The sequence below is a fragment of the Mixophyes fleayi genome, chromosome 2 (genome assembly GCF_038048845.1).
Source record: "Mixophyes fleayi isolate aMixFle1 chromosome 2, aMixFle1.hap1, whole genome shotgun sequence".
Lineage (NCBI taxonomy): Eukaryota > Metazoa > Chordata > Amphibia > Anura > Limnodynastidae > Mixophyes > Mixophyes fleayi.
In genome coordinates, this window is record NC_134403.1 from 22,333,245 (window position 1) to 22,356,867 (window position 23,623).

The 23,623-nt window shown below is 37.6% G+C and overlaps 1 protein-coding gene across 10 annotated transcripts in view; it reads right to left on the bottom strand.

The window, feature by feature from the left end:
• DLG2 (discs large MAGUK scaffold protein 2) overlaps window positions 1–23,623 on the bottom strand; it is a 1,188,444-nt gene that overhangs the window by 18,666 nt on the left and 1,146,155 nt on the right. For 7 of the 10 annotated variants that reach the window (XM_075198642.1, XM_075198647.1, XM_075198646.1 and 4 more), the window contains one exon: window positions 9,649–9,748. In XM_075198642.1, the coding sequence (XP_075054743.1) occupies window positions 9,649–9,748 (100 nt within the window). Of the gene's footprint in view, window positions 1–7,434; window positions 7,481–9,648; window positions 9,749–23,623 lie in introns of all 10 variants that reach the window. The other 3 variants (XM_075198643.1, XM_075198651.1, XM_075198652.1) reach the window with 1 other exon arrangement.

Consider the following 23,623-nt stretch of genomic DNA (forward strand, 5'->3'; position numbering starts at 1 on the left):
CACAAGGGTTAGATACACGCTGGTCAAAATACCGGAACAAGTCTTGTGCATGTACAGTGTGACAAGTTGTATACGAGACACAGCACAAATGCACGTGGATCCAAATCTAAATCGGCCCTAAAGAATCTATTTGGCAAATATAACACCTTTTTATGTCCAGTCATTTACTATATATACTAATACAGTGTCTAGAAAGCAGGTCCTTCTCACCTTCTACCAGGACTTGGAGTCCTGGTTTCAGAGGATTGAGAACTGTGTTGCAGTACCCTACTCTCACCAGAGGTGTTGCTGTATGTTGATTTCCTGCTGTTCCGGCAATGAAGCAGTTAATGTACTGCACCTGTGTCTGGTTCTTATAATGCTGGCTCTCCCAATAGTCTGGGCCAGATCATTGAACCAATAAGGGTGTCACTCTGCTACAGTCTTGATCAGGCAATCCTGTGTATCTGCAAACCTTGAATCCTAAAACTGTTACCTGTGTGTTGTATTATCTGTGCCATCTATGGGAATCTAGACACTATGGGCCGCCCTAATTCATTAAGGAGTGAAGAGCATAAAAAAAGGAGTACCTTTGCAACTGGACAAAACCATGTTGCATTTGAGGGGGAGATAAATTTAAAATGTGGGGACAGATTTATAGGTGGGGTAGGGCATGTCCTAGATGAACTCTAAATTTCAATGTAAAAAGAAAGCTATCAAGTATTTGTATTTGTGTGCTACATGAAAAAACAGCCAGTATTTAACTTATATGCAAAATAATAAACTAATTTCCTCCCCTTGCACTGTAACATGGTTTGCCCAGGAGAAAACATACTCCTTTATTTGCTTTGTTTTCCTTAATGACTCAGGCCATGTGCTATATAGCACAATCCTGAATCCTGATACCTGTGTGCTACCTGTATTTGCGCCTCCAAATAATAAGGCTCCGTCACCTTGTTTGTCCTTGTGTGTGTGCTACAAAAAATATCACATTTTAATCACTATTTGTCTTCTTATATACCTCATAACACTCTAGAGTTATTGCACCTTCTGTTTCATTGTTTGTTTTCGTGTTGGTAATCATGGTATGTTAAATTTGTTCTTCGTTATTGCAAAATATGTTGCCACTAAATAAATAAAGAATATTAATAATAATAGTGGTGAGGGCATCACCAGATGATAGAAGCTGGTCCCACACAGGCTGCCTTCCTCTTCTTTAGAGTAGAACTGAAGTAAAGAGCAACAGGTCTGCTGCTACAATGCTTATCAAGCAAAAGGGTCAACAATTTACTGTGGGATTTGGTGAAAGAGAAGCTGTCACAGGGTTCTGCATTGTTTTTTTAATTGTTTTTTAAGATAGTGTATATTTTTTGATAAGGAAGAAAACTTGAGTCCTTTAATGTCCTTTGATACAGGCTATGTAATATAGTGAGCTCTCAAGCTGTTAACTCTATTTGGACATCATCAGTGCATTGACTGACAGTATCGGAGGAGAAAAGGCAGGAGAGCGAAGGTAAGAGTTATTCCTCTCCTGCCAATAGTGTTCCCTCTGCGCCAGTCACTGCATTTGCTCCTGCAGTCACCAGTCGGTGACTGAGGCAAATGGGGTATCAGTGTACAAGTGCTGCCAGCGTAGCACATTGTATTAAATGTTTCTGCTGGGTGAACGAGCATAAAAAGGGACCCTGTTGTATATTGTAATAAATTTAAATAAACCACACTCCTTGTTTATAACACATAATTTTATTACAAATAAATAAAACCCTGATATACTTACCAACATGTGTTCTTCATCTGGAAGGGATCCTTAAGTCTTGAAAGCTTTCAATCCAATAGACTTGTGTCCAAAAGAAAAGTAAATACATTCCAGGTCCTGTAGCGGTCCAAAAAAAAAAAAAATCACATCCAAGGTCCTAGAGTTGTCCATAAAAATAATCCCCCACCCCCCAACAAAAAAAATATTCCATTAGAGAATAAAAAAAATTCTTCTTGTCTTGAAGTTTGAAGAACCCCAAACAATCCACTGGAACGGTTTGGCAAAACAATAAACCAGCACAGACAACGAGAATTTAGTTTTTGTATGCCGGAACACACGTCGCATAATGAAATATGAAAGACACAAGGTCTATTTATAACCTAGGGGGCATGCTCACTGACAACGTGGGAAAGCCCCTAGTTTATAAATAGAAATAGAAGTTTAAATTATTGTTATTGCTAAAAAAAAATATTGGTTGTATCTAGACTTACCATGGCTCTAGAAACATATTTCAGAATGGCCCCATTTGTGAACAAGTCACAATGGGGCCATTCTGTTGAATTGCATATCTCAATGATGAGTGATGCGGAGGCACTAAGGTGTGATTATCTCCCAAACAAAGGTGGCATTGAACATAGTGCCCCCACAGCCAGGATAAAGGGGGGGTCCTGTCCAAAGTTACCCCTTGATAGAACTGCCACCTATATATTAGCATTTTAAACGATTTTGAAATTATTTGTTTTAATAAATTGACCATTAAAGCCTAAGCAGATATGCTTGTTGGCTTGTTAATCAAATAGTTAAATGTAACGCTTGTTTTCTAGCCAGTTCATCAGTATATGATTATGCTATGTCCAGGATAGGACCATTGTATAGAATAGGCAGCAAACAGCAGACCAGGCCTCTTACCGTGGAATGATAACGCACTGGATGCTGCTATTTCTCATCGGCGACTTGCTGGGTGGAAATCTGATTCCCTTTCTGCTAAGAACTAATATTCAGCTGCCTGTACTTCCGTTCTGCTAATAACACACACTTTTATTGTGGTACTTTGCCTCATGTGTTCCCTTTTTTCTCTTGGTGGGACATCAATTAAGTTGTAAGGTTAACCATAGGAGGTTAAAAGAGTAGCAGTTATAATGTCTAGAGACATTACATTCCTACCTGGCCTAAATAACCCGAAAATAGCCTAAGCCAGCATGAAAAATGCGTACTGTACATTGTTCGGAATCAAAAACTTGTACACATTTTACATGTTATCCACCAATAGGATATTAGAATAATGGAAAAGAAGGGAAAGCTTCTTCTAAAATTAAACCACAGATATTTCTTCTGGAGAACCTTTGTAGGGTTTACTCCCTTTTGTGGGAGCAGTTATGGTAGCAATCACTGAAGACTGGTTTCTGACGAATTGGCCATAATTATTGGCAAAAGCCAGAAATCTATGGTTTGGAAGTCTGCAGGCTAAGGCCAAATGTAGAGAGATCGGAAACCTTGTCTGGACCAAAGATTGACAAAGTGTGTCCAAAAAAAGAGGGACAACTGAGATGGCCCAAAAATAAATGTATCTAATTAGCATAGATGTTATAGTACTTGTAGTCTCTGAGAGGACAAATCAGAAGAAAATATTAAAAAGTTGTCTAAGTAGATAATGACGGAATGGTGTAGAAGGTCTTGAGAGATTTCATTAACAATATTCTGAAAAACCGATGGGGCATCTAGAAGCACTCATACTGCACATGTCGTGTACTCAAAGCTCTTTTCCATTCATCACCCTCTCTTCCGAATTATGTTATATGCTTCATGCAATTTTTTTACTTATTATATAGTGCTTTGTAAACACTGATGCTCCACTGATATGATCAAATAATTACCATATATAATACGGAGGGAATATCATTTGGGTGATGATCACTCTATAATCAGAGTGAGCGGTCCTCTGTTCCGGCATAGCACAGTCGTTGACGATGAAAAGGCAGAATTTAAGCTCCTTTTTTACTGTCGGTATTGAGTAAGGAGACCCTAAAGGATTTCCACTGAGGCCACAATCAAGGAGGTATTGCGATAAACCCTTCCTTGATAGATAGTACAAAAGCACCGCAAGAAAGAATTTGTCTGAAACTCCAATCAAGAACTGAAATACTTATCTAAAGCCATGGTAAGTCTAGTTGCAACCAATATTTTTTTTTAGCACTAACAAAAAATGAAACTTCTATTTCTATTTATAAACTAGGGGCTTTCCCACGCTGTCAGTGAGCACGTCCCCTAGGTTATAAATAGACCTTGTGTCTTTCATATTTCATTATGCAACGTGTGTTCTTGCATAGAAGAACTAAGTTATCGCCGTCTGTGCTGGTTTATTGTTTTGCCAAACCGTTCCAGTGGATTGTTTGGGGTTCTTCAAACTTCAAGACAAGAAGAATTTTTTTCTTCTCTAATGGAATATTTTTTTTTGGGGGGGGGGGGTTATTTTTATGGACAACTCTAGGACCTTGGATGTGATTTTTTTTTTGGACTGCTAGAGGACCTGGAATGTATTTAGTTTTTATGGACACAAGCCTATTGGATTAAAAGCTTACAGGACTGGATCCCTTACAGATGAAGAACACATATGTTGGCAAGTATATCAGGGTTTTATTATTTTTAATAAAATGGTGTGTTATGAACAAGGAGTGTGGTTTATTTAAATTTTATTTTGTGGCACTACATGGCTCAGCGGGTCCTGGTTGTCAGGGCATGCTGACACTTGTGGTTCTCCAAATAACAACTAGTTCTATAGAAAATAATTGAGCAAAATGTCTCTTTATAACTTTAAGATATTTTTTTTGACAACTTTTATATTTGAGCCACTAACAAAAGCATTCTAGGTCAATTTGCTAAATATTGAAGTTCTGAAAATCATAAAATGTTTACAAAAAAAATATACACAATGAAACACTCTGAAATTAACTTTTCCATGGAGAGTAAGCACACCACAATATACAATTTTATGAGAATTTTTTAAGTACATTGCTCAGAAAAGCAATTCTGAATGAAAAACATTACAACCAAACAGTTACACAAGAGACAGTACATGAGACTGTTGCATTGGACTGTCACACTTACCTGTATATTGCATTTACATTCAAAATACGGTATATTAACAGTTTAACCAGAACACCAAAAGCAGCAACATTTATCGAGACAATACATTTGTATATTTATCTTACAGGGGCTAATTATATCTACTTATCCTTTTTTGTTACCAAGCCCCTTTACTTGAGTGCTAATAACTTGTGGACATTCATTTTCTAAGCTCGTTTAAGGAATATTCCCCTAAACGATATTTATTTGGTCAACCCTAGCTCTTAAAGTTTACCTGTAGAGGCAGCCATTTTGTCTATCAATTCCCTAGTGACCAGTGACATCACTGAGGCAGCCATTTTGTCTATTAATTCCCTAGTGACCAGTGATATCACTGAGGCAGCCATTTTGTCTATCAATTCCCTAGTGACCAGTGACTTCATTGAGGCAGCCATTTTGGAAGCTGAACCAATATCAATGAGCAAGCAGCTGATTAATTCATTAGTAGCTCCCAACTGTCCTGATTTAGGCAAGACAGTCCCAATTCTAGAGGATTGCACCACCATCTTGACGGCCAGGGTTTTGCCTGTTGGGAATGCTGGGAAATATGAAGTGCTCATTATTTCTCTGCACAGTGGAGAGGCATTGTTTCAGGCCCTAAAATGTCTGCCTGCACTGTTTAGAGACAACAGGCTAGTAAACTTCAAAATGATTGCATAATAGTGTTAATCAGCCTAATATGTTTGTCATAGGGGGTATGTAACCCTGTGGACCAATAGGAAGCCTCTTGTGGTTCCCCCCCCCCCTTTCAACCCCAGGCTCTGCACCCATGTCTCCCAAGCCAAATTATTTTTACAATCCTCTTTTCTCCTGTAGGACCAAACTTGAGATGGCTCTAACTATTTCAGACAGTTCAAAATTCGATTGAACTGGCCCAGTTGGAGGAACTCAAACTTTTGGTAGCACCAATTTAAAAATATTAAAGTTCGTTATTGAATCAACCACCATGATGTACATTTATAACCGCTGAGCTGTTAACGTGAATTCAAAGTTCGAACTTGAAACTTAAGTTCGCAGTCAAGATGTTTGCGTATTTAACCCCTCTTAACTTATCGAACAGCAAACAACTGTGTTCGAGTCCGAAATCACTGTTGATATGTAAAAACGTTAAACATTCTATACAATGTGACCATAAAAACTCGAACATGGTCGAACATCTTGTCTGAATTTAGGTCAAATTTTTTAGTTTATCAAAAGTTTGAGAATTTATTGTAAACTTTCTAACTTTAGAACCGATTCAAGAATCACTTTCAAACAATTTCAAACAACTCTACTCCAAATTGTTTTATCCCTGAAATAAGATGGTTCCTAGTAACTTGAAATGCTGCATTCTCACAAAAAGTGGTTTACCTCACAAAATTGCTGCCTCAATCAAGTGCCTTATTGACGATACTGGTCCCTAATAAATAAATTAATAGCTGCTTTCACCAGTGACTTTTAAGCGAATCAAAATAAATATAGGGGAGTAGATTTATGAAACCTTTAAAAGAAAAGTGAAGGTGTTGCCCATACCAACCAATCAGAGTCTAGCTATCAGTTATCTAGTTTATTCTAAACAATGATAGCTAGAATCTGATTGGTTGTTATGGGCACACCTCCATTTTTCCTTTTCAGATTCCTTTTATAAATCTACCCCATAGTATGAAGACAGAGCTTAGAAAATGAACCTAAACGTTAGTAGCGGAAAAAGTAAAGCTGATGTTTTGCAAAAAGAGGAGCCATGAAGCTGAATAATTGTATTCTATATATTCAGTACCTGTAAGATAATGAAGCTATTTACCTGAATGAGCAGTCATTAAGAAGTCTGTGCACCTAGCACTATGCAGAAATATGTACTGAGGAGCTGTAGCAGGTGGGGTCAAAGTTGTGTCTAACCATTCTGTTGCCTAAATTAACACCGATCTCATCATTTATACAAACCACCGAAAACAGGTATCTATGAGTTGTGTGTACTTTATAGATGCATATTGCAATATTCCAGCATCATTAGAGCTACCAAAATATAAATATCAATAATTTAGACTTATGCATCAAGACAATAGCTTTTCTTTTAATTAATTCCCTTTTGTTTTTCCTAAACCGTACTGCCTGATACAGCTGCCTCAGCTCACTTTATTATAGGCACACCCTGGGTTGGGATACATTCAGAGTAACATGTGGGCACAGTAATCATATACAATTCCAGTTTTCATAAAGTATAAAACTAACCCAGAAATGTTCTTTTTTTTAGCACATTAATAAGCCATCACTCTCACAAACCATTATTACAGTAAATGAAAAGCAGCGTTATAAAACAAGCACGTTAAACCGTTCCATAGACAGTTATGGAATTCTATCTGATCATCATGCAGAACGATAAAATTGAAAGCGCATATAGTTTCAGCATTCACTAGTGGGCAACGAACAAAAAAAATTCCCGTCTGTGCATGCTGGGAGAGGAAGGTCTTTGAGGAACAAAAATAATAATAAAAAAAAAAGAAAATGAACAAAAATTTCAAATAAATATTTAAAAAAAGGAGGGGAGAGAAAGAATAGAAACAAAAAAAATGTTTTAGTGACCATTCCTGGGAACTTACTCAGAGTCTTTGTTCCGTAACCGTCGTCACCTAATCCGGGGATGTCCTGCACAGCAGTACCCAGAGAGTGAGCAATGAGAGAGGAAGAGGGGGGCGCAGAAGAGGAAGGAATAAGTCAGTGGAGTTGAAATGAATACTACCATGACGGACCATGCAGAATACAAATCTGGCTCCACGCGTTTTATTGTCAATGCATCAAATTAGCCTGCAGAAATGTAATATCATCCATATATTTTCTCAGCTGAAGCAGAGTGACCTTGAGTAAAAACAATGACCTTGAAGATTCAAGCACTTAGGACATAAGAGGTAGATTTACTAAAGATTCTAAAAGGGTGTTGTCCACAGCAACCAATCAGATTCTTGCTATCATTTATCAAGTATATTCTTGTAAATGATGGCTAGAATCTGATTGGCTTGCTATGGGCAACATTTCCATTTTTCCTTTTTTTAGGTTTTCGACTTGGCTGGCACAACATTATTCGTTTTTTAATGCTGCTTTACGAAATCCAGTTCAGCTATCCAGTAATTTGCAGGTTGGCTAAACTTGATCCAAACTGGGTTTTGTTACTGAGTCACCTCTTTGGTCTCCATTCACTGTGAAAATAAACTGTAAACCAATTACTATGATTTTCGGCTAATCTACCTTTATCACCCGTACCCGTAAATAATGAGATTCAAACCTGTAAAATATTGTCTGGTAAAATAGAATTTATCATTTATATTTAGTATCAATAAATATCTTCACTTATGGCTTTCTTGCCTCATTCCTCTTGTGTATGTGTGTTACCTCTTGCAGTAATTGTAAGTAGAGATATGCAACGTTTTCAAAAATATCACGTAGGACTTTTTAGCTGGTTCTGAATTTTGCACGTTTTGACAGTGAAATTTGGCTTTAAGTGTTCCCTGCAGAATTCCCCTTATCATTTTTGTTTTGGACTTCCCCCATATTATACCCCAAATGACACCACAGAGTAGAAGGAATTGACGGTGTCGTATTTCCAGCTCTAGACCATAAATGATGCGGAATGTGGAATTTATAAATACAGTGCCTTACAGCGGAACGGCAAATCAACCGTTGTCTACATGATTTTATACCAAAAATATTTTATGCTCTACTGCGAAATAATCTATTCTGCCACAGAACGTGATTTGTGTGAAATTTTGGTCATCTCTAATTGTAAGGTATGTGTATTACATTCTCAGAATTGACATTTAGATGTAGGGCATTTGAGGCAAATGATCTTATTCCATGTTCAGTATACTCAGGCTTTGGGTAGGATCCCGGTGATGCCGCTCTAGCCTTATAAGCCATGGGGTCTCTTCTGAGCGTGTGCGGTCCAGCACAGGTGCTCAGAAGAAGTCTCCACTCTGCTTTTCTATAAATCCTTGGTTACAGATATTTCCAGCTCTGCCCACATCTCTCCATGTATATTCCGTTCTTAAAAATTAATACAATAGGTGCTCTGACCCATATCAAATACAAATGAATATAGCAAAATAATAAAATCAAGACAAACTACCCATCTTTGACAAAGCTCCTTAACTGATGGATTACAGCATCTTTTAATAAAAAAATATTCACATAATGCTTCTAGGCTTTCTAGTTACACTGGTGGAATGAGTTAATGTTTTGTTAGTGTCCACTGAAATTCTGGACAGAGCCAGAAAAGTTAAAACTAAAAGCCAAATGTTACATATGCCAACAACAATAACTGAACTATTATGCCATTATACTCTACTTACAGTCAACCTACGTTTAAAAACAGTCTTACACTTGCCAAGGTTTGACATGTGCAGCCAAGACTCCAGATAGCTTCAACAATGTCATTTTATTTATACATAACAACCTGTTGCTTGTTTTTACAAGGTCACTCTTTCCTATATTAAAACATACCAGTCTCATTTACACATGAAGGCAGCCATATCTCAGCGACTAATTCCTATGAATATTGGTTCAGACCAACAAATGTCTGCCACCCCTATAGGTGAAGGGGACAATTTAATCTTGCTTTATTTTTTACAAAGAATATTTTGAATGGAGCACAGCCAGTGGATCCAGGGTGTATTCCTGCACCGGTCACAGTAGCAATGCCTCGCCTGCCTACCAGTACCGTATCCCTAGATGTGTGAAAGGGTGAGAGGGAGGGAACGTGTCGTGCCTGTCACCCGTTAATTCAGTGCCACACGTGACATCACCTCCGAGTCTCTACTTACGTTCGGCATCGCTTGATTCTTGATCACTGTGCTCCTTGCTCTTGTAGAATGGGAACTTTCGTGAAAAGATGAGGTTCTTTTTACGCTTGTCATTGAATGACTGTGAAGGAGAGAAGGCATGGGGCAAAAACAGGGGCGTCTAATTCTTGTCAAACTCATGCTGACAAAACTAGTCTGTAAATGTGGATAGAACTATAGTGACCAAAGCCTCTGTTGGGAAACCATTCATGAACACTTAAACCCCCGCTTTTTTAAATTATTATTTCTTTACAGTGAATGTTTTATCCTTCGTAACATTTTGTCATTTTTGCAATTTATGTTAGCCTACCGAAATAGAAAGCGTCTAATGCGACTGACAAGCCATTTTAATTATGGTTTAGTGATATGCCATTAAGCCGAGCTACTTTATGTCATTTTAATGGTATACTGGCGTTTGTTGTTTTTTTTTGTCTTTTTTTTACATTACCCGTCACGTCACACAGCACCCTCGACATGTACTTATAATATTTGTTTTTTATTTGTGATATGATCTATTTTTAGATTTTCATTTATTTTTTTGTAATCTAAAGCGCTCCGCTGCAGTATGTTCACACCCCAATGAATTTTCAAGCCACTAACCAATTTGCTAATGCAGCGATGTTAGCAGTTTTGGCCCTTTACAGATTGCTGGGTAATAAATTAGATTATTTCATGCCATGATATTTAATAAAAAAAAAAAGATTAATCTGCTGTTATGTATATTTTTAAAAAATATATATAAAAAAAATCATATGTCATTATCTTTGAAGTGTATGAAATTTTAAAAAAATATATAAAAGAAAATATTTTAAAAAATATTTATATAGCGGAACCTTTTTCCCCCAAAAATCTGTGACTAAAAAATAATGTTTACTAATTAAGCAAACTTATTTAGTAACAGTAAATATTTAATTAATTAATTTTAGATAGTAAATGATACAAAACAATTTTTTTTTTTTTAAATTGAGATTGCACCTTAGACCAGGTTTAATCAGCATGAAACAAATTGGACTTTTATTTGTTACACAAATGACTCAATCCTGGTAGCTAACTTAGCTTCAAAACACCAGAACTGTTTTCAGAAAATTGATGAACTTTATTAACTTTGTCACTGAAGTTTTGTACCACGTTTACGCTTCAAGCATATTTGAACTTTAGAAAAATAACTTAAAAAAATGTAAACACAAAGCGGATATATGGATGCTGATTAACCCCTTCACCTCTGAGACAATCTTACGTCATGCACCGATTTCCACCAGCGCACCTGTGTTTATGGAACACGCATGGATTAGGGTGACATGATGTCTTTGATCGGAGAATGAGTAAATATTTGTTTAGGATAATTGGTGGACCCGGTGGGATTGTAGTGCTTCTAAATTAAATCAGGATATTTGAAAAATGTGCCGGAATTTGAGCTGATGCTAAAAGTAGGTTTCATTTAGTGGTATGGGAGTTAAATTGAGAGACAAGGGGTTAGATTTACTAAACTGCGGGTTTGGAAAAGTGGAGATATTGCCTATAGCAATCAATCAGATTCTAGCTTTCATTTACTTGCTGCACTCTACAAAATGACAGCTAGAATCTGATTGGTTGCTATAGGCAACATCTCCACTTTTTCAAACCTGCAGTTTAGTAAATATACCCCAAGGAGTAAAGCATGCACATATTTGTTGGTATTCCCAATTTAGTGCGACGCTACAAAACCAATGCCCAGATACTTACTTAAAGGCACTGTCAGATTATTATTTTGGATGGTAGCTCAGGACAAAGGGTAGTGTGGTGGCTTCCCCAACTGAATGCAAGTACGAAATTGACTAGAGATAAACTGAATTTGGAGTGATGGGATTGATGTACATTCCAATGAACTTGGGAAGAATTCTTGCTGTTTTTTGCAAATACTGAGGCTTGCCATGGCTATTAATTAGTAACCCACAGTGAATTCTGAATTTTAGTGGGTGATCAGTCAAATTAAAATGTAGAGGTGCTTTGCTTCAGCACTATCCAGAGACCACCCACTATGGCACAGAAGTGGATGTAATCAGTACTTGGCTTCTAGTTTGAATGGGATGCCTGTTAATATTACCAATAAATGAAAGAAAAAGGACAATACATTGGGAGAACAGTTGATAGGCAGCACTTGATGTGACTTTTGAACTTTTGCTACCCCTATGTGTTTGAATACAGTAAGAACAACTGCAATGATTGTTCAAAGCATCTGCGTAGATGGGACAAGAGCCGATTAAAATATGTGAAATTCCACATAAATCGATGCACCGTGCCACCACGTTGTTGGATATAAGCCTACTGCCTTTTGATGTTTAAAATACAGCACTAAATTAGTAGACTCAGTAATTAGTTACCTATAAAACAATTAGTTCAATATAAAATTATTCTAGATGTTTTCAATAATTACTAACCAGATTTTAACACATTTTCAGACCTTCATGCGGATTTTGATCACTAAATACTATTACTATTAAATAATTATTAATAACAACACATTTTGTTAATTTGTGTAGTTTTTTTTAGACCAAATTAATTTGGTCAGTGTTCGATTGAAAGAGCTGCAAGGTCTGAGACATTCATTGCTTATATTTCTATTGCATTTTCTACACTAGAGTGACAGAATGATCCAGCTGACTATCTAGACATCTCATTTATTTTAGTCACCTGTCCACCTAAACATGATCTAGAATGTTTATTATATGTTTGCTGTTGTATCAACCAGACATTTACCCCCATAGAACTTCCCTAAAGCTTTTCCACCCCTCTTTAAAACCTTTTCTTATGCTGTCTTTTTGAATAATACTGAATGTTTATAGAACCTGCTGCATCATCCAGCTCCAGCTCAGTTTATAGAACCAGCTGCATCATCCAGCTCCAGCTCAGTTTATATAACCAGCTGCATCATCCAGCTCCAGCTCAGTTTATAGAATCTGCTGCATCATCCAGCTCAGTTTATAGACCCTCCTGCATCATCCAGCTCCAGCTCAGTTTATAGAACTTGCTGCATCATCCAGCTCCAGCTCAGTTTATAGAACTTGCTGCATCATCTAGCTCCAGCTTAGTTTATAGAACCTGCTGCATCATCCAGCTCCAGCTCAGTTTATAGAATCTGTTCAACTGTCCTTTGACAACCAGTTACATGGTTAAATTGTCAGCAAGCACTTGTACTGTGCATATCAACATGTCCTACCTGTAACGTGATTGGCTGTGCCTGAGCTAATAGGCAGAATTCTGCAGTATAAGCAGAGCTTGATGATGCGGCAAGATAATCTAAAATGTTTATATTAAGTATTGTTTTTTTATTAGACTCATACTTGAAAAAAAATGTATTAGCTTGGTGGTGAATGTGGACATCCATTTTAAAGAATTTAATGTATCATTTACCAATGTAAAAGTTTATACATATTAACAGGGTGCTTTGTGCACAAATGTTCTATAACTCAATGTAACCAGATACTTTATAAACAGCAGCAGAAAAATGATACTTAGATTTTAACTACTTGCTATAGATTACATCAAAATGTATATACTGTATATCACCATGTTATAAGATTAGCTCAATTGTCTTAAGTTTAGATGTCTGTTGTACTGTTTGTGCTTTGAGGGTGGCTTGGGTACTTCATTTCAATCTCTATTTGTATTGTATTAATAATGTCCTAATAATACCTGCACCAGGAGCCAAACAAGTTCTTAAAATTGGAGCAATCCATAGCTTTAAACTTTCTTTAAAGTAGACGCTTCACTTTTGTTCATTACATGTCTTCTTGCTAATTAAAATTAGGCAAATCCCAGCCCTCCCAAAGGAAACAGATGCACTGTTCAAAAACTTGATACAAATTGGTGCAAAAATTGTTAACTACAGCCAGCTATTCTTTACAGCGCCACCTGTGGGATGGAAGAAGGTAATGCGCTGTGTGATTTCAAATTGTTACAAATGTTTGTACTTTTTTATTACTTACGGATTTGCAAAAGTTTCAGCTAGCAAGAAGATCCCAGAGCTTATACTTCCACTTTAATTACTTCTAAGACTGCTGAACTATATAATCCCCTTCATAATGGTAATGTACCTGTATATTGTGTGATATAGCGAACAGAACATTAACTCAGTGAAACATAGGGATCGTAACTCCTTATATTAAAGCTGTCTGTTCGTGCACATGAATGTTTGGATATTTGAAATGGGTGGAAATGGGAAATTGGACCATGTACAGTTATTATTTGTCCATATTTTTTACTCCCATTTTCATACATTTGGTTCACTGCCCATGTGCAGGGGATTTAATCATGGGGATAAAACATATTAATGCTAATTAGTAATATATGTTTATCTCTGTACTGGGTAGTGACTGTATATAGGGCGTACTTCCGTCACATACAATCAGGGGTGAAGGGGTTAAATAATATGAATATTCGGTGGCAACATATAATTTCTCATGCCAGAGTAACACAAAAAAAATAAATCCATGCTGATGGAAAACAGGGACAACAAAGCAAGAATGGAAACCAGAGAACGTCTCCTAACGATGGACAGTGAAATAATCATGGCAGACACGGGTGAGACACAAAAGTGACCTCAAATAACAGTGAAAGATATGTGGCTAATGATCTGGGTGTATGTCTTACAGAGAGAAATGTATCAATAATTCCTGACTATGACAATTCTACTTCCCATGGTGTCTGGGGGGCTTAACGTAAAACTAGGTACAACATTTTGAAAGCATAAAAATAATCATAGGCACAACAATATGCAGTATTAAACATAAAAACATCCTCAAATGTATTCTGTTAAAGTGAATCTGTCACCTTGAATTAATATTGTCATTAATACCAAAATAAAATATGCATTTACTATGTAGCCATTTGCTGCAGAAATACTTTTTTTCCAATGATTGTATTTATCTTATATAGCCCCTGCTGGCGTCCTCTGCTTAAAGGGATACTAACCTAAAACTTTTATTTGCTTATGTGTGCAATACACAGGGAAATGTATACACTAGACATATTGCCTATGTTAACGTTATCCCAATGTTCAGGCGATATCACAGGGAGTTCTATCTTTGGCTGTTCTGTGTCACATGACCGGTCCTGTACAGACCTGACCACACCCCCTATGAGGTCACACATATGCCATGATTTAAAGATATTGTATTTTGGGAGGATTATCCCATCTCTGGTAGAGTGACAGGTGAGTTTCGGAAGAAGCTAATGGGAATATGTGGAAGAGAATGCCAAACAATGAAACTGTACTGCAAGCAGCTTTACTAACACTATCACAGAAACTATGCAAAATCCTATAACAAGGATATTTTATACATTTATCCCTTAATATTTACATCAGACAAATTTACACTGAAGATAGAAAATATAGGGTCATTCTCCATTTAATGTTTATGGAATGTGGCTAAGTGGTTAGCACTTCTTCCTCACAGCACTATGTGTGGAGATTGTATGTTTTCCCCGTGTTTGTGTGGGTTTCCTCCAGGTGCTCCAGTTTCCTCCCACACTCCAAAAACATACTGGTAGGCTAATTGGCTGCTGTCAGAATTTACCCTAGTCTGTGTGTGTGTGTTAGGGAATTTAGACTGTAAGCCCCAATGGGGCAGGGACTGATGTGAATAAGTTCTCTGTACAGCGCTGCAGAATTAGTGGCGCTATATAAATAAATGATGATGATGGTCATAGTTTTTCTAATAGTTGTAAACGAAAGAAGATTTAATAGTTTTGGCATAGAAACTGTAATTAGAATTGTTCCGTATGATGTTAATGTCCGGTTAGTTGCACAATCCCCCTGTTGATGTTTTGCAGACCTCAAGGTGCTTTGCGTGAGGATGACAGTTTCACTTTAATTAGAACACAGTTCAGTAAACAATATAAACTGCAGGATGAAGTAAGAGGACGGAGATATTTATAGATCTGTTTTCTCTGAGGGAAATGCCGTTTTGAAGAGTACAAATTTCATTTTTTTTACACAGTTCTGTATTCTTCTACATATCATACACACTAGAATAGCATTGAAACAGTATATTACAAATAGCACTGTACATAATAACAATGGTTTATCTTGTGTTACTTTTACTGATACCATGTGACACTAGTAACATATGTAACAGCAGACCTATAGAGAAAACACAATTGTAACTAAAATGTATATATTTAAGTGTTCTATGTTCTAATGCAAAGCTACAAATCTCTTACTATATGAATGAGTCAGTGGATAACACAGTTTTCTGAATTACTGCTACCAGCAAATGTGGTTTATATATTGCAAGGCTTGCCCTACCTTATGTGATGGTGTCAGTTATAGAAAACAGCTCCCAGACAGTTTAAAAGCAACTTTTTCACTGACATCGACTTTCTGAGCTTTCCTGAAAATTACCTGCTATTGTTCACCCGTTATTCTCCTCTCCCTATTCTCACAAGTTAGTGCTGATCAAGCATTTTGTTTCCTTTATCAGAGAGGAACACAGTGATCCATGAGCCAAGAAAGGAAACAGAGGTGAGGGAGGGTGAGCCCTGAGCTCATTGGAGCAGAGGGTGAAATGTAAACACAAATATGGCTGCCCCCTCAGTGTAGACACAAACATGGCTTCCCTACTAACAGTTTGTAAGGTAAATAGTATTGTGTAAAACTTAATGGGCCATATCCAGGTATACAGCAGACAAACCTTTAAATTGTTTAATATATAATGTTTAGTTTTAGGGTAGGTCAGGATATTGTTGCTTGAGTAATGTCCTAGCAATTAGAAAGACAGAAATGGCCTCTCTCCATGTTGTGACAGACATTTTATTGCAGAACCCCAAGGTACGATCACAAGGCAGGTCAAACCTCTCATGTCATTAATTGGAGGAAATATTCCATGGCTCGGTTCATGACGGCCGGAATCGAACGTTTTGGAATTTGATGAATTGTTCGGATTATACACAAGTGTCACACTATGCAAATGCATTTCAGAAAAGTACTTATAGTCTGATAGAAAACAACAAGGGTGAAAATGCTTTGCTTTTTTATGGTCTTAGGGGTAGATATATATCAAACAGAAAAAAAAGAAAAGTGGTTGGTGTTGCTCATAGCAACCAATCAGATTCTAGCTATCATTTTCTAGCATGAACTAGATAAATGATAGCTGGAATCTGATTGGTTGCTGTTATGGGGCAACAACTCCCCTTTTCTCTTTGAGGTGGTTTGATAAATCTCAAACCTCAAACATTTAGTGATTATTATATGTTTATATGAGATGAATGCTAATTAGTACCAAAAAAATATCTGAAATAAGCTGTAGGGAGAAAACATTAAAATATATCTCTCTCTATTGACACAGTCTAAAATTTCTCCTATACTTGGTAAACGTAAACCTAAATATATCTTTTGTATGCAATAAACTGCAGAGTATAAATGTACTGTATCTGTATATATACAGGACTTTGGATGGAAACTTGCTTTAAGAACTGATACACTGAATTATTTTGGATTCTGATATTATTTTACTGTAAATGAAAAAAATATTAATAGTCTAATGTAAAAAGGAATTTAAATAATACTGTTTTTTTTTTAAACCAAATAAGAGCGCAGTCATTATTTTTTCTTTTGCATTAATTTGGACGTTTATGTACCGTTTATATGAAATTAATATAGAGGAATATACATTGAATACAGCTTTCTCTCTATATATATTTGGGTTTGAAATTACTTGTAATCACTGCTGCTAAGGAAACAACGGGCTTGTATATCCTTCACAGATTAATTCAGAGGTCCCAAATCATTAACATTTTTTAGAACCTAGAAACATGACCAGTCCAGTTATATGTAGGATTTCATATCTCTCACCTCTACGGTTTTCCCAGGACAGTTACAACATTTACTGCTAGAAGACTTTATTTTGCAGTTCTAAATGTGTTATAATTCAGATTACTGATACACCAAGAAAAGTATAATTGTAATACATTCATGTACTGTACTATATTACAGCCTATATATGTATATACCTCATTCACAAAATTCTGTAGAGGAAAAAAATTAGAGAATCTTTCTATATATACTTTGTGACTGTCACTTTCCATAAGTTCTGCCACATTAAGTAACCTCAGGCCTATAGATATCCTTTGTATGCAATGTAAAAGTTGGAATGCACTGTATTTCTATATATAATACATTTCTGTAACTGTTTTACAGCACACGGCACTCAAAGAAAGCATGTGATGATTTCTTTGAACGGAGAAATTTTAAAATACAGGGGATGACCTGATTTTCTGTTGGGGACTAGTAACATATTTGCCAACAGAAGCACCAAAACTTAGTTACTGACTGCGAACAACTCTCTAGCTGCTTTGAATTACTAACTTCATTATTTCATCTTCCTCTGTGCTTCCTGACAATCAATTTGTGATAACGAGCACTCACTGTGTGAGCAGGTCTAATGAAGCAGTATTAAACTGTTGAGAGGAGGTAGGAGAGGAACTGTAGGACCAATTAATTGTTCCATGGCTTCTGCAATGCACAAGATAAGGCTAATGAGGAATTGTTATCTTTTATATGTGTCACTTTACAATATATCCTTTGCAGTTTTCCTTTAAAAATAAATTCATTGAGAAAGATAATATCTCATTTTCCATGCAGACATCCACGCAAGTCCCTGGACATTACTTTCGTTCCTCACTTGGGATGATACTAGTCTTTGTCCAAGCTGAGAGCTGGTAGACTGGTGTTAGACTAAAGACCTGTAGGGTACATCTGAATAGGCCTGGCTCACATCCTGTACAGGGGCTACGCCATAAAGTACTTTGTAATTAACTTCTCTTAAGACAAATCTGAATCTCTTTTTCTGCTCAGTGTTTCTCCTTTGAGCAGAAACGCTGGACAGAAACAGTGGTTAGCTCTTCTGCCTCACAGCACTGGGGTCATGAGTTTGATTTCCGACCATGGCCTTATCTGTCTGGAGTTTGTATGTTCTCCCTGTGTTTGGGTGGGTTTCCTATGGGTTTCCTCCCACACTCCAAAAATATACTAGTGGGTTCATGGGCTGCTATCAAAATTGACCTTAGTCTCTCTGTCTGTGTATGTTAGGGAATCTGGGGTCATGAGTTCAATTCCCAACCATGGCCTTATCTGTGTAAAGTTTGTATGTTCTCCCTGTGTTTGCGTGGGTTTCCTCCGAGTGCTCCGGTTTCCTCCCACACTCCAAAAACATACAGGTAGGTTAATTGGCTGCTATCAAAATTGACACTAGTCTCTCCCTGTCTATCTGTGTGTGAATGTGTGTCTATATTAGGGAATTTAGGCCGTAAGCTCCAATGGGACAGGGACTGATGTGAATGGGTTCTCTGTACAGCGCTGCGAAATTAGTGGCGCTATATAAATAAATGATGATGATGATGATATATAATGGTTAATTCATAGCTGCCTACTCTCCCAGAATGTCCGGGAGACGCACGAATTTCTGGGAGTCCTCCCAGATTCCCTGGAGAGCAGGCAATTCTCCCTGATGCTGGCCGGCTGTGTAAATTAAACGGAGGGGGCGGGGCTTAGTGACACAGTGCACGCCTCATCGTGGCCCCGCCTCCTGTTTTTATTGGTCCAAAATAGTGATGCCCATTTTGGGGGCGGGGCTAATGACACGATTCCTCGAGCCCCGCCCCCACAGACCCACCTGTCCCCCGGACCTCCCGGGAAACAACTTGCCTATGTTGGCAAGTATGGGTTAATTATGTAAACATGATTAAATAGCTTATAGAGTTTGTGTTGTACAATGGTTGATAGCATTCATAGATAACTGTGTTGTGTTAGTAATAGGCACTGTAAATAGGTTGTGTGGATATAGTGACTTGGGAAAGATTCCTACGTGATGTGTATATTATATTGAAGTAGAACTGATATTATCACATTGTACTGTGCATATAAGAGAGCTTGTGTTTCATACTGAGGTCACTGTGATATAATGTGGTAATGTGCCTGGATTATGTATAAAAAGGAGTTTTGCAAAGGTGTGTAGACACTCCCCACCCCCTACCTAGTACAAAGGGTGGTTTGGAACACTGTGTGCTGTGGACTTGTGAGTACTCTACTGTATTACTGTTGATTGTAGGAGTTAAAGGTGGCGCTCGCTGCTTAAGCCTGTTGTAGTTTTGTAGAGTTGAAATACATGGTTTATTGGGATTCTAGAACACCTGTATTGTTAAAGTTTAGTAAGAACTGGTCCTTGTTGCTATAGTTACAGGGTTGCGCTGAATGGCTGCTACTGCACTTTGTCTGGTCTTCAATTTAACCCCTGCAATGCTGTATGCCGTTTAATAGATATTACTTCATACCGTTGGAGTTCTAGTGTTAAAATTGCTAATACTGACTGTATACTTTAATACGGACTGCATGTGTGTAATATACTTGTTACATGGCTGTGTATAAGGGGTTAGTGCATATTGTACTAGGCAATGAAAGTGGTCTGATAGGAGTTGTACACACGCACACAATGAAATCTAGGACGCACACACATTCATACACACACACATACACACATACACACATTCATACACACATAGACACATTCATGCACACACACATACACACATAGACACATTCATACACACATACACGCATTCATAGACACATAGTGAAGGCACATAGTCACATTGATAAAACAGTTGAAGTTGCCAATTCATTGTATTTGATGTAATATATTGTGATTTCTACACTGTGTTATTATATGTGTAAGATTGACAATACCTATTGTTAACATATTACCTTAAATGAGACTTTGCGAGCAAACCTTCTTGAAATGATTATCATTATTCCCTGAATTACACTGTGTGAGTTGGGTATAAACCGAAAACTACCTTTCATGAGATCTAATTAATGAGAATATTTATTAAATAATCGTTAGCAAATTTACCTCCCCATTGGGTCCTCAGTGCAGTAACCACCTCCCCTTATCATTATTATTATTATTATTATTATTATTATCCTTTATTTGTTAGGCGCCACAAGAGTTCCGCAGCGCCGTACACAGTACAAACAGTAGACTAAACAAGGTAAAACATTACAAACAGTAAACAAAAAAATACCAAAACTTCAGTGACTCCAGGCAGGCTAATGCTGTAAAGACGGAGCAGAAGAACAGGTAAGGAGACAGGAGGGAAGAGGGCCCTGCTCATGTGAGCTTACATCCTAAGGGAGGGTAGACAGAACTCAGGCACAAGGGGAGCAAGTTGAAGTAAGTGGGGAGAGAACAAGGGGGGCAGGGAGGAGAGAGGGGAGAACAGGTGAGGGGAGATGAGGGGGTTAGGTGGAAGGATGGTAGGCTTTGAGGAACAGGTGAGTTTTAAGTGCTCGTTTGAAGGAGCACAGATTAGGAGAAAGACGGATGGAGCGAGGGAGGTAGTTCCAGTGAAGGGGGGCTGCACGGGAGAAGTCTTGGATTCTGGAGTGGGAAGAGGTGATAAGAGTGGAGGAGAGGTGACCGTCATTGGATGAGCACAGGGAGCAGACAGGAGTGTGGATGGACAGGAGGTTAGAGATACAGGGGGTAGTAGACTAGGAGAGAGCCTTGTAAGTGGTGGTCAGGAGTTTGAAAAGGATTTTGTAAGGAATGGAGAGCCAGTGTAGGGCAAGGCAGAGAGGGGAGGCAGACGAGTACATGGATAGAATACATTTTTAGTATAACTTTAAATGAAAACAAGCAAGACAATTGTGTGGATCTATGTGAAGTGAGCCATGCAGGTACATATACACAAATTGCATTTCACACATCCCACACAATAATTTTAAAATAAAATAAGATAGCCTCCAATGAAAGCCTGTAAGGCCAAATGGCTCTTCTGACCCAATGTAGTCACATAGATTTAGGGATTCTTGTGCAATAATCTGCAATGTACAGAGAATTAAGCACATCTTAAAAATGATTCAAGGTCAGTCACCGCAGTTAAAATAAATCACATGTTCCCTACTGTCATAATATGTAACTCTATGTCCTCCCCCTAGATGGCTCTGTTTTGGAATAAGGTGGTGTCCAGTTTATCTTTTCTGGGTATTGAGCCCCTCGGAGCCCCTCTTTTCTAGGCTACCGCATTGCTGGCCAGGATATCCATTTTAAACATCTTTATTTTATTGATTTGGGAGTCAGACTATGATTGGCATCTATATGGAGGTCTCTAGACATTTCCTGGACTTTAGTGGTGAAACTAATAAGCAAGATCTGCCTCATGGAATAATGTAGGCCTCATATATACGAAGCACAAAATGGTCAAGGCACCGCGAGCCTCAATTTGTGCAAGTGTGCCTAGATTTCTACCAAAGAGCATGTTTACAGAGGAGCAGAAGTCATCACCAGCAGATGGGAGGAGCTGGGTGACATCAGGGAATACCTTGCACGGTGTGCGCACCAGAACACTTAGATTTGCAGATCCGCTCAAATACAAGATTTCATTTTGCAGAGCGAGATTATTAAAATATAGGGATAGAAAAGTAAAAAAGGTGCTATTTTTCTAGTGGCGTTCTTTGCGGTGAGGAGGGCTGCACAGTCTATTCCACTGTGCAAACGGACTTTATTTTTGCACCAGCTATGTTAATTAAAGGTGGTTAGAGAATGGAATGTCTACACTTTTGCACAGTGCGCTTACTTCGATTCTTCCACCTCTCTGCGCATCTAGGTGCGCTTCTCGCTTGTGGAGGTATCTCCCAAGAGCAGACGCGCACCTTGGTGTTTGCTGGGGACACATTGACACACAATACAGAGCATTGTGTAAATTACGTCTTTAGTAAACCTTAATTCAGGCAATACATTTACTTTATTATAACTCATTTAATATTTTTATATAACCACGTTTAATCTTTGTTTATTAAATGCGTAAAGAAATTTGAAAAAAACCCTAAATCATGTATCAGCATGAAAGTTGATTATAAAAAGTACATATCGTACATAATTTGTGGTTTGTCTGCATACAGTATTTGCACCCCCTGAACCCCATTAGATTGCTTACAATGGAGGAACGAATCAAGAGTGAGCCCTGAGGCTAAATACTGTTTTAGTTTCTGCCACGCAGGGTCATCTTTGTATTAGAGATGTTCACTAACCCCCGTGTTTTGGTTTTGGATCTGGATTAACTGGTTTTGGATACCTATTTTTTTCTAAAATCCCTATTTTTTTCCCTAAAATCACATAATTTGGCTCTTTTTTTGTTCCTACATTCTTATTAACCTCAATAACATTAATTTCCAGTCATTTCCAGTCAATTTTTGTTAAGTGACAAGAACACTGCTACCCCTCCCGTTTCTGTGTGGACAATGGCGCTGGATCTCCTGGGGAGGGAGGTACTTATGGAATCCAAAACCTGCGAGATCCGACAATGACGTTTTGCTTCGAATCAGATCCGAGAACGCACAAAAGTACCGAGCCTACTCAGATCCCCGAACATCTCTACTTTGTATGTTATCAAACATTGGCAGTTGGGTAGACTATTCACATTTGAAGCATTTTAAAATAAAGGTCACTCAGATTTACTCAAAAATCTATTTTCCTAATGAAAACCATTTTGCTGGACACTAAAACTTACCAGAATCCTGATGCTTTATATTGGACTACTTGCTGAAATTGTCTGTTGAAACCTGAAAAAGACTCTCTTACTGCAATTTGACTGATGTGGATATCTTACTTTCCCTAGCAACAACGACAACCATGGAAACAATGAGTGGACTCTACTGTTTGTTCTTATTGCTAAGGAAGATCATTTATTCACAAAACATTAGTCAAATGACAGCAACAGAGTGTTTCTGGGGTCTCAACAGGCTATTTCATTCCTTTTACAAGCATTGGAAGTTATTCCAGTATTGTGTCATGCACAGCATAATGATTTAAATTACTCTTTATAAAATGACAATAGAAATGTTCCTAATAGGCTTTATTATAAAAGACGGTGGTGATGACAAGGTTAACAAAAAGGATGAACATGAAAAAAATAAGATAAA